The sequence below is a fragment of the Morone saxatilis genome, unplaced genomic scaffold (genome assembly GCF_004916995.1).
Source record: "Morone saxatilis isolate NCDOM2014 unplaced genomic scaffold, NCSU_SB_2.0 Contig5, whole genome shotgun sequence".
NCBI lineage: Eukaryota > Metazoa > Chordata > Actinopteri > Moronidae > Morone > Morone saxatilis.
The window spans coordinates 21,472,284-21,483,139 of NW_023340095.1; the positions used below are offsets into that span (position 1 = coordinate 21,472,284).

At 38.7% G+C, this 10,856-nt stretch overlaps 1 protein-coding gene across 2 annotated transcripts in view; it reads left to right on the forward strand.

Annotated features, from left to right (window-relative positions):
* The window catches only part of il1rl1 (interleukin 1 receptor-like 1), a 13,561-nt gene extending 11,798 nt beyond the window's left edge, over positions 1–1,763 (forward strand). For both annotated transcript variants that reach the window (XM_035676015.1, XM_035676014.1), the window contains one exon: positions 417–1,763. In XM_035676015.1, coding sequence (XP_035531908.1) covers positions 417–665 — 249 coding nt within the window. In that variant the 3' untranslated portion in view covers positions 666–1,763. The remainder of the gene's footprint in view (positions 1–416) is intronic.
* The last annotated feature ends 9,093 nt before the right edge of the window (positions 1,764–10,856 follow it).

A 10,856-nucleotide genomic window follows, 5' to 3' on the forward strand; every position in this document is an offset into this window, starting at 1 on the left:
GGTTTTTACTGCAGGACTGATGAGTTGATGGCTGGCGGGTTTGAGCAGTCAGACAGGTAAGCAGGTAATCAGGTCCTCAGGCAACCAGGGAGAGTGACACACACACACACAGACAGACAGAGACAGGAACACCAGGGAGAAGCTACTGACCGTGACAAAAATAAGGTTTTAAAATCTTAAATTAAAAAAGCATAATCCAACAATTATCTGTACACAATTGACCAAAAAGTAATTGTCGCACCAAAAAATAAAAAAATCTAAATCTCAAGATAAGGAGAAAATCAATTGTAAGAGAACTGTTTGATATCTTGACGTAAGATGAAGTTGTATTTCTACACGAAAAAGTATTTGTACAACTAAACATCCAGTGTGTTCATTCATTCAGGGGTTAAAAAATATTACTGATCATTCTCTAGGTGGGGCTCCACCACGCGCTGATCCAGAGGGAAATGAATGTGATTCTGATACAGCTGGGAGACACTGGGCCAGAAGGATACACACACCTCCCCCCTGGCTTGCAGCACCTGATTCGCAAGAGCGCCCCCCTTAGGTGGCCAGAGGGTTCGCGGGGCGCTGCCGCGTGGAACTCACGCTTCTGGAAGAGAGTGCGATACCTGATGCCTGCCATACCTGCCATGAAATGTACAAAGTCTGCTATTATTTAAAAATCCGGATGGACTTTGGTTACATGAAAGATACGCAGCATGTGCCGAAAAAGGAAACGCACACCAGTCCCATCACAGCCTTTTTACAGATGTGTGGGGAAAATCACAGGCATTTTGACAGTTACATGTCAAAATGATGCAGATACAGTCGTGTGTTTACTGTAGCTTCAAGGATCTGTTCAGTCCTCACATCCTTATTACCCCACACTGTATAAAATATAGAAATAAATATTCACAGAGGATAAAATAGAAAAACATAAACTATAAATTATCCATAAATATAAATATGTAGAGCATAAGAAAGTAAATAAAGGGTGTGTCTACACCATTATACATCTGGCAAAAGTGAAGACATTTGGGAGATGTCCTCTTAAATTTTAAAACGAAATACGTTTTAATATTTATCAAAAAAGTAATCATGAGAGTGCACTGGAAGGATTTCAAACATTTGACCTTTATATTAAGAGATTGAAAAAAATGTTTAATTGTCATCAACTAGCTGAATTTGTATTGTTTTCTCTTGTAACAGGGTCTCCAACAAGAGCTTATAATACGTTAAACTGGTGTAAAGGCTCTAGACTATAAGTAGGTCAGCCTAACAATCCTAAGGTCCTCCGGCTTTCCACTTCAGCTCAAGTATAACATTCTGGAAATTTCATGAATGTTTTTTGTTGTCGTAAAAACCAGTAATGCCGTGGCAAAATATAAGCTGTATATATTTATTTCTTCTGAAGCTTTTCCATTTTTTGTCTTCATTGAAAGGTGAGTAGACGTACTGTATCTTTCAAAGAAACCTGCATGAGAAACTACTTAAGACAGCAGTGTTTTGTATAGAAGTGTATCATTTGTTGCAAGAATGCTATTTGAAAAGGGATTGTTAGATTTAGTTTTCTTTCATTTCAAGTGAGATGTTGAACTCCATGTTGACACAATGAGCCAGATTCTTCATCAAGCATTTTGCAAAAACTGTAATATCCACAATATTAAACTTACTTGATGAGATGAAGGTCTGTGTTTCCGTTGGAGCAGGGAGAATGTGTAAATGGAGGAGTGAAGTGCATGCAACTGTTAAGTGTGATATGTGTAACAAAAATAAAGAAATCATTGGGTGCATGCTTCAAAACCGCTGTATGTGGATTTAGATGTATCAAAGATAAATGAATCTGTGATTTAAAAAAGCTGAAGCAAAAACAAACTGAACAATTTCTTTCCAGCATCCTTAACTCAGTTACAAACATGTGTCTGCTTCTATCTGATTCTGGACCTGTGGTGTTTTCATCCTTTTTAACTTTAAATGTGACGCTGTGTAGTTCTTTAATGAGTAAGTAACATCAAAAATCGTATAGAAGTCGCTTATGGTTTCATGTACATATTCCTTATTGTCATGGCAACATGTAATTGGTTCATTGGTTAGACATTCAATCAGGAATGTAGTGATGTAAGAATGTCATACAGAGATACAAATGTTTCCACATCTTTGATGCAGGAATCATAGGTGTTACTCAGGTTCATGAACATTGTCACAACAGAACAATGCAGGTAAACACCCTTTTCCCCAGCTCAATTTATTTAACAATTATTTTACCTTTTGGAGCATATTCTTGACTTACTATTTAAATGTCTAACTGTAGTTACAGCTTGGATCCAGTAGAGGGAGACAGATTTCTTTGCTACTGTATGTTCCCCATAAGAGAAGTGTTTTAATATGATGCAGTAGTTCTGTTAACAGAGCTTTCATCATAGCATTGACTTCCTTAAAAAGATATGAAAACATACACAAATTGTTAATATGCCTTTTTTAACAAATAGGTTCAGAGGATGAATGATTTCCCTCTTGTGTTATTTCTTCAGCATAGCCTTTTCACCAGTGGCAACATCTGCATTAGTCAGGGTACTGCTGCTGTGTATGATAGCTTATTGAAAAGGTTCTGCTACACTGAATGGAACTCAGCTTTAATTCATATTTGAACTCAGAAACATTACATTATTGTGGCACATTAGTAAAGCATTGGAAATGTCTAAATTGTATTGTATGTATTTTTTCAAAATACATGTCTTAAGCCATAATTGATCTTAAGCCTATCACTTAGTCTAAACTGTGGCCATAACAGTTCATTTAATTATGTGTTAATTTCAGTTTTTTAAATTAAAAGGACTGGTGTGTAGGATTTAGCTGCATCTAGCGATGAATTGGAAGATTGCAACTAACTGATCGCCGCTGCTGTTGTCTGTATTGTATTTGTTGACCTGGGAATGAGAACAGGTTGTTAGGAGAAACTTCCCTATCTAGTGCCAGTGCTAGTTTGTCCATTATGGGCTACTGTAGACACATGGTGGTTCAGCAGATTCTAAGGTAATAAAAACACAAAGATTCCTATATGCAGGTGATTATACACTAATGACAAACATACCTATGAATATTAGATCTTCCTAAATGTTAAACACTGGACCTTTAATGTGTTCAGTTTGACAGTATTTGACACCAGACTGTGGTGGCAGCTGAGGTGGCCAGCTGTTTTTAAGGGTGGCACCTGCCATGCACCACCTCGAGATCTGCCCCTCCTACAGTAGTGTGTATAGAATAGTTGTACGTTACATACAGTGCGTGCACACACACACACACACACACAAACACATCGCGGACCGATACAGCTCGTGGCCGTTGGGTGGAGACAGTCTTGCAGGTACAAGTTGGACACACTCTCTACCCTGATGTACCTTCAACTCACACACAAATGCAGCAAGCAGCTGAATGTGGTGTTTTCCGACTACAGCTTATTCAAACGGCAGCTTCTTCCTGCAGCTTTCGGGACGGGTTTTTAGTGTGTGATGGAGGACTAATTCAGGACGGAATGGATGTCTTGTCAAAGTAAGTAGTGATATTTCCGACTTATTGCCATAAAGATGTAGCGCAGGAGTCAAAAAGAATGAATTGGATTTTAATAAAATAAAACGTAATTAATACAAAGACCCGTAAAGATATAACTGTATTGATCTTATATTAGTAAAACAAATGATGCAGGAAAAATGACTGAAAAGGATGAAAAGGAATTAGGAAATAGGAATTGGGTGCCAGATGAATTAAAAACCTTTGAGGACTGTGTGCAAAAATAATTCGTTGAAAATGTGGCATAATTGAGTTTAATGAAACAATCCTGACTGAACAAGTTCAGCTTGCTTTCCTCTTCCCAAACACACACACACTGTTCTTTTTACTTATATGCAAAGTGGTTGTTCTGACTGTTGAAACAGAGCAATTACCTTATTATACCTTTGGACAGCTACATGTCATTATGTCATAGTTAATGGTCCCTCAACAGCTGATCCTGAAACTCTTCCAGGTGAGTGTGGCTTGTCTGTTTCTGTGATGATGGCAAAGCTGAACTGTGACTTCAGTCAATGATACAAACAAACGACTTTCAAAAGGTTCATTTTATTTTCAGAATTATGTGATTACATTTTCTTCCCTTTAAGCAACACTCATTGTATATCCTGCCAAGTCAGATTGGAGTAATGCATACTGGGTCAATCAATGGTTCTTGCAGTGCTGTGGCTGTTGAGCTGTGGTGATGTAAATACTTTGTTATTAAGCATTTCTTCATTAACACTTAAGCACTTGGAAACATGTGTCTCAGATAATAGAACATTTAAAGCAAAATGTGCTCTTTGTGTGAAGATTTTCCTGGTTTGTGACCCTTTAAAGTCTGTCTGAACCACTGCTATTTAGATAGAATTCAAACAGGAAAGTTTCACCGATCATGTCACCGACTGTTAGCCTGCAACTATCAAGCTAGAGGGAGGCTGACCTCCAAATACATAAATGATATGTCTTATAATTTGGACTTAAAGCCCCTAGTAGAACCTTTCATTTTGTGTTTATTCTGGCGCCCCCTGTGGACAAAAGCGGTATTGTTTCTACTGCCTTGTTTCATTGATTTCAATGGGTAATAAAAGGACCATTTATCAAATAGATGCTTTCATTTAGATATTTTAAGTACATTTTGAGGCTAAAAAGCTCTGTATTTTAAACTGAGGTATAATGTCGAGGACTTTACCTTGTAGTTGCGTGATGTTCAGAAGCGTCAGTTTTAACCTTAGACTGTTTCATAATCACTCCTTGTTGTATGTTTCAGTGGGAGATCTGAATCGTCTGAATTAGGCTCTTAGCATTTCACCATACCATCAGTAGAGGGTAGAAAGTGGGAGTCCAGCAATGGAAACATGCAACATTCTTTATCTGTACAGGGAGGCTGCTAAATATTTGTTGTTTTCAAAGAGTGCTAGTGTCTTGAAATTGTCAAAATCCTGTAAATATCTGAGTGGAAGCACTGATGTGTGTTCAGATGTTAGTCTGTGTTGTGCATTTGCATCCTTGCATGCTCTTCATATGTCCCCATATGCCCTTTTACCCCCTTTGCCTGCTGCAGCAAGCTCTAGACATGACTATGGGCCGCCGGATGGGACATGTGTGTGTAAATGTGCATGTGTCAGCAGAAGCAGAAGAGCGGCACGCTCCCATTGAAAAAGAAGGGGGGTGGGGGGGCGGAGGGTTTGCTGGGTGACGTTTGGCCCGGCAGCTGGGAGCTGCTCCGTTCTTTTGTTTGTTTCTGACCCCACTGACCTGGCACTCGCCCCAGTGTCACACACACACACTCACACACACCTGCAGTCAGACACATGGCCGTACATACGCACACACACACACAATCATGAAACAGCATGTATGCAAATGTGAATATTTGCGAACACACACCACAGACACATGCAGGCATGTTCAAAAGGCCAGGCCCTGTGGGGATGATCTATCATGACTTAATCAGGGAGCTGTGAGTTTGTGTGTGTGTGTGTGTGTGTGTGTGTGTGTGTGTATAAGCTATGACATTTCATCATAAAAGTAGAGCTAAATGCGGTTCCATTGCTTTCTCATAATCACGTCAAAGTATCTCCATGATTCCAGATTCCCAGAATTTCCCTGACACACCTGCCGAAATCGCATTTCACTTCAGCAATCCCAGCAATGTCAGGAATACTGAAACATTTGTTTAACTAAAAATACAGTTTAAAGTTCTTTTTCATCATTAACTGTAAAACAGAAAAACGCAGGTCATAGCAGTGTTTTCTGCTTCTGAAAGTATTTCTTTTCAATCTAAGACGTCTGCTGAAATGATTAGTAGATTGTTCCAGTCATTATTCAAACAAAAATCACACATTTTGCAGCTTCCCTCTCTGTATTAAATGATTGTAAATTGAATATATTTGTGTGGTTTAAGTCACTTTTCTGACATTTTTACAGATGAATTCGTTAGATTAAGACCAGAAATAATTCAATCGATGAACATGTACCTAGTTGCGGTCCTACGTCCCTCCCTACAGTTCCCAAAAGGTGTTGACCAGGTTCTGTGGAAATTTACTTGGCCTGAGTATGTTGTAAATCTCAGGCAATGTGTCTTGCTTTGTAAATAGCCTGCGAATCCAAACTCCATCTTCAGCATTACAACCAAACATCAGCCCTGCCAGAAACCCAGGCCAGGTGGTGTGAGCCTTGTGTGTGTGGGCAGCATGTTTTCATGCGCCTTCCTTGCCTCCTTAAGGACCCAGAGGGCACTGGGCCTAAGGCCCAACCTTTTGTGCCTTCAAAAGTCCTTGGTGACGCCTGTCAACCATCCCTCCATAAACACGCAGACACCACACACACACAGCAACACACCATACCCACCAAACACCACACAATGCCTTCCTTGCCTCCTTAAGGACCCAGAGGGCACTGGCCTAAGCCCCAACCTTTTGTGCCTTCAAAAGTCCTTGGTGACACCTGTCACCATCCTCCTAAACACGCACACACCACACACACACACAAGCAAACACCACACACACTCAACACACACACACACCATGTGGTCTGGTCTGGTTTGTTTGGCTTCCCTCTCCATAGGTAGGAGCATGTGCGGGGGCTGTTAGTACAGCATTATGCCTGTAAAGTGTGTGTGGATGATACCAGCTGGACTACCTCTTCCTCTCTGGAGTAATCCATGCTGCCTGGACTGGTGTTTACCCAGTGAGCCGAAGGGTGGATCATTTCAGTTTTTCAAATTTAAGTGGTTGCACTTACTTACTGGACTAGAATTAATTCCTGGTGGAGATTTCTGTGAAAGTGTGTTTTAGGGTGGAGTTTGTATAACAGATGTGTTGATGTATGGAGTCCCACTCTGGAAAAGTTCTGCTTATGATGACATTGGTGTTAAATGAGCTCTGAGCCACACTGATTAATGGGCACTTTGCACATTTGAAAACAGGCACAAAGATACACATTAAAAGCCTAGATAGTACGTAGGGGTGTGAGAAAATATTGAAAAATATTGTATCATGATATTTTGTTTTGTGATATTGTATGGATTCTCAAAAACACTATAAAGTATTGTATTTAAACCCCCATCTGCTAGATAGCTGAGGGCTGTAATGCAGTGACTGTGCTTACAGTATCGCAATATATTGAATCATTTTGCCACACTCTTGCCAATGCACAGCAAACAGTGAGCATTCCTTTTACTGTTTTTTAGCCCTTTATTTTATTGGAACTTTTGCAGGGATACACTTATAACAGTGAGAAACACAATGCCTTTAATAATGTAGAGGAATAAATAATATATATTTTAATATAGAGGTGTGGATTAGGCACTGATATAGTAAGCATTTCTAACGCTATTGCATAAACAAAAACGGGTCCAAAATGTGGTTAAACAAACACTATAATTTATGTGTTTATTATTTGTTTTTATAAATTATGTCCTATATTTTTTAAATAACACTAATAAAGTAGAATTCATACCTTAGATAAGCAATAAGCAAATACATTCATCCATTTTAATATAGCTAGACTATTTTCTAAAATGAAATGACAATTTTGCTGCAGAACTCATAAGTAAGGTAAGTAATGTACAAATAAAATTTAGGTCTTTTTAGATTATGTGGGTTTCAGAATGATGAAATGCATATTAAACAAAATCCATCGGTCAAACAGAAATACCTAAATTGACTCAGGAGTGTAATAACACTTTTACTTTCTCCTACTTACTCCTCATTCTGTCGGATTTGGTGGCACTTCCATATGTTTCCTATTTTGTTTGAGGTAGAAATGGCACCCACGTCAAACAAAACTACTCCGATTTATCTTGTGTAAACAGTAGCTACACTGCTGTGCCGTGCTGCGCTGCGCTGGAGAGGCTTAGTAAGGTGCAGGCAGGCGGCGGGGAGCAGGAAACCTGTTCATCCTGCGACTACAAGCAGATGGCCCACAAGGCTCCTGCTCCCTGAGGGGAAAACCTGTCAGCTGAGCCCCAATTAAGGAGTCACTGCTAGTCAGAGAGGAGCAAGGGTGGGGGTGGTTGATAGAGAGTAGAGAGCAAAATCTGCCTGATAATATAATGACTAATGTTAACTAATTGGATTTTAGAACTGCAATACAGATACTGTTTGCTTTTTTAATATCCCAGGTGTCCTTTTACTTTGCTGTGACTTAGTGCCCTCCACGCACTGGAATGATCCAAAGTAAATAGATTTATGACAGCATAAGGACGTACTTTTGCTCTGAAGCAAAGCACTTTATATGTATAGGTACTTATTAGTTTATTAGAATTTTAATGGTATTTATTAAATTCTTTTTTCTTTTCTTTTTTTTTCTTTCTTGTAAATGCTTGTGGATAAACTTGTGTGAGAAATCTGTGATATTAACCAAGTCTGCATGATGAGCTAATATGTATATTAAATCAAATAAAAGCTGCCCAAAAAAATCTGCAGTATATATATACCTTGACTGGAGCCCGACTGATATATTGGTTGGCCAATATTATCTATCTATACCTATTGCACACATATTGGTATTGTCTTTTTCAGGCAATTAATACAAAAGACTTTTTACAGTACTGATGTTTAGCTATATATTTTATTTTCATTTATTCTTTATTTTCTCAGTTTCTAGAATTTGTTGACAGTGTAGCCTATATGTTAAATAACAATAGTTAATAATAAAAGAAAAATTATTTATATTGGCCACTATATCAGTGATCCGTGATTTTTTCCCCCTCTAAATTAGTCTCACAAAACACATATCAGTCTGGTTCTAAAATTTAACAACAAACTTCAAAAAACTTTACAAGTATAAAACCATTAGAAGTAAAACTGAGACATTTCCACCCCGTAAGAATATCATTGTTACCTGCACAAAAGCTTCTGCTGGCTACAGTAATGGTGATCAATCATGTTTCAGGCGTGTTTGATAAACTAACCCTGAACAGGTTTTGTCACCTGGAAGCCAAAATACACACTTTGTTCCAACGAGGTGAATTTGAATATACACGCTAATGACATTTACTGCAGTAACTTTATATGAGTGCTCACCCCTGATCAGATAAATGTTGTGGTTTTAGACTAAAATGGGAACTACACCCAGCAGATTTGCATGTTCTGGCCTGGGCTTTCCATGAGCGGTGGGTTTTACTGCTTTTAGTGTTGTGTATGAGGATTTGTTGATTTAACTAACCAACTAACTAGGTATTTGCAAGATATGGGATTATAAAAAGTTACAGTTGTCAGAGTTCAGGCAAATGAGTGCATGTTGGCGAAGAGAGTGGATATATGCTGTGTCTAATGACTAATGGAAAGCAGTTGTGTAGGCAGGAGACTGCAGGTGATGGGCTGGGGCAGGAAACACACTCCGTAAGGCTTCACCATGTTAACCAAACATGGATTTTTAGGCTTTGGGTTGAAGATGCTACATTTCCTATAGGCCATGATTTCTAAATGGCTATTCCCACAAATCACCTTTCATTCAGACTGCTGCCATGGTTGCATGCCATCTTCTTGACTACATTGACTGCTGGCAATGTTTACATTTTCTTGTGTTTATTTCAAATTGGAAATATAGCACACATCATTTCATGTGAGACAGGAGGAAGCTAGAACTGTAAACTGCATAAAGTTGAATGAGTTTTAATTTTGAGACAAAAACACTACTTTTTTCAATACCATATTTTGATGAAAAAACATTTTTTTTAATTTCACAAATAAAAGCAATTCAAGAATATTCAAATTATTAAAAAGAAATATGATCAACTAACAAAACTATGAATACATTACACTTACGTACAACAAATTTGCAATAGCAAATACATGAGAGGGAAACATAATACCAACCAAATTAACCAAATACCAACCGTTTTCTATCAACAGTATAATGAAAATAATAAGTTCACAAATCAGTAAAGGTTCACTGACAATGTATTACATTTGTTTTGTGCCAAAACAGGCAATTTTGCAATACTCACTCATAATGACTACAGTCAGCAGTGACAGTGATATAAAATTTTCTTTAACATTTAACCAAAATCACAATCTTTCCTTGTCTTAACCAAATGCAGTTTGGACGTCTCCCCTTTAGTAAAGTAAAGTAGTAAAGTAATTTGTATTAGCTCTATGATTGTTTTATTAACAGGCATTAATATTGTATGCATAATTGGACAAGGATTCAGTTTCTTCTTGACAGGTTGGTTTGGTATGTATTCACACTTGGTCTGTACAGTACTCTTCTCTACTGAAGGGTAAATCAGGTTTTGTTCCATTGGCAATGTTGGGGGGAAAATAATAAACCTACTCCTTTCTAAAGGTAAATGGCCTGGTAACTGGAACTGTTTAAGTCCAGCCTGATAGGCAGCCAGTCCTTGTTTCTGAACTCATCTGAGTCTAAAAGTAATACCCCTCCTCACAATCTCAGGCCTTTGAAAAGGCGCCGCCATTTTTTCAGGGCTGTGTCCAAACAATGTGCCCTACACTCACTTTTTTCCTGCTGTTCTGTCTTTTCCTACTCCTTTCCTTTTCTGCCTCTTGTTAGTTTGAAGGCTTTTTCTTCACAGCTTCCTTCCCCACCTGCTAACTTTCTGTCAGACACTCACACACACACACACACACACACACACACACACAGTCATACTCCTAACACTCATTTTGGGAGCACACACTACTTTTAACATAATTCGTCTCATTGTCTGAGTCAAGCCAATCCCCCACCCATGAAACAAAGAGGTTGCAGGCGGCAGCCGTCCCCAGTGGGCCAGGTGTTCCGCAGGGCTCAATTCTGGGTCCTGGGTTTTTTTTCACTCGCTCTTTCTCCTCATGTATCTGTATTTGTGTGTGTGTGTG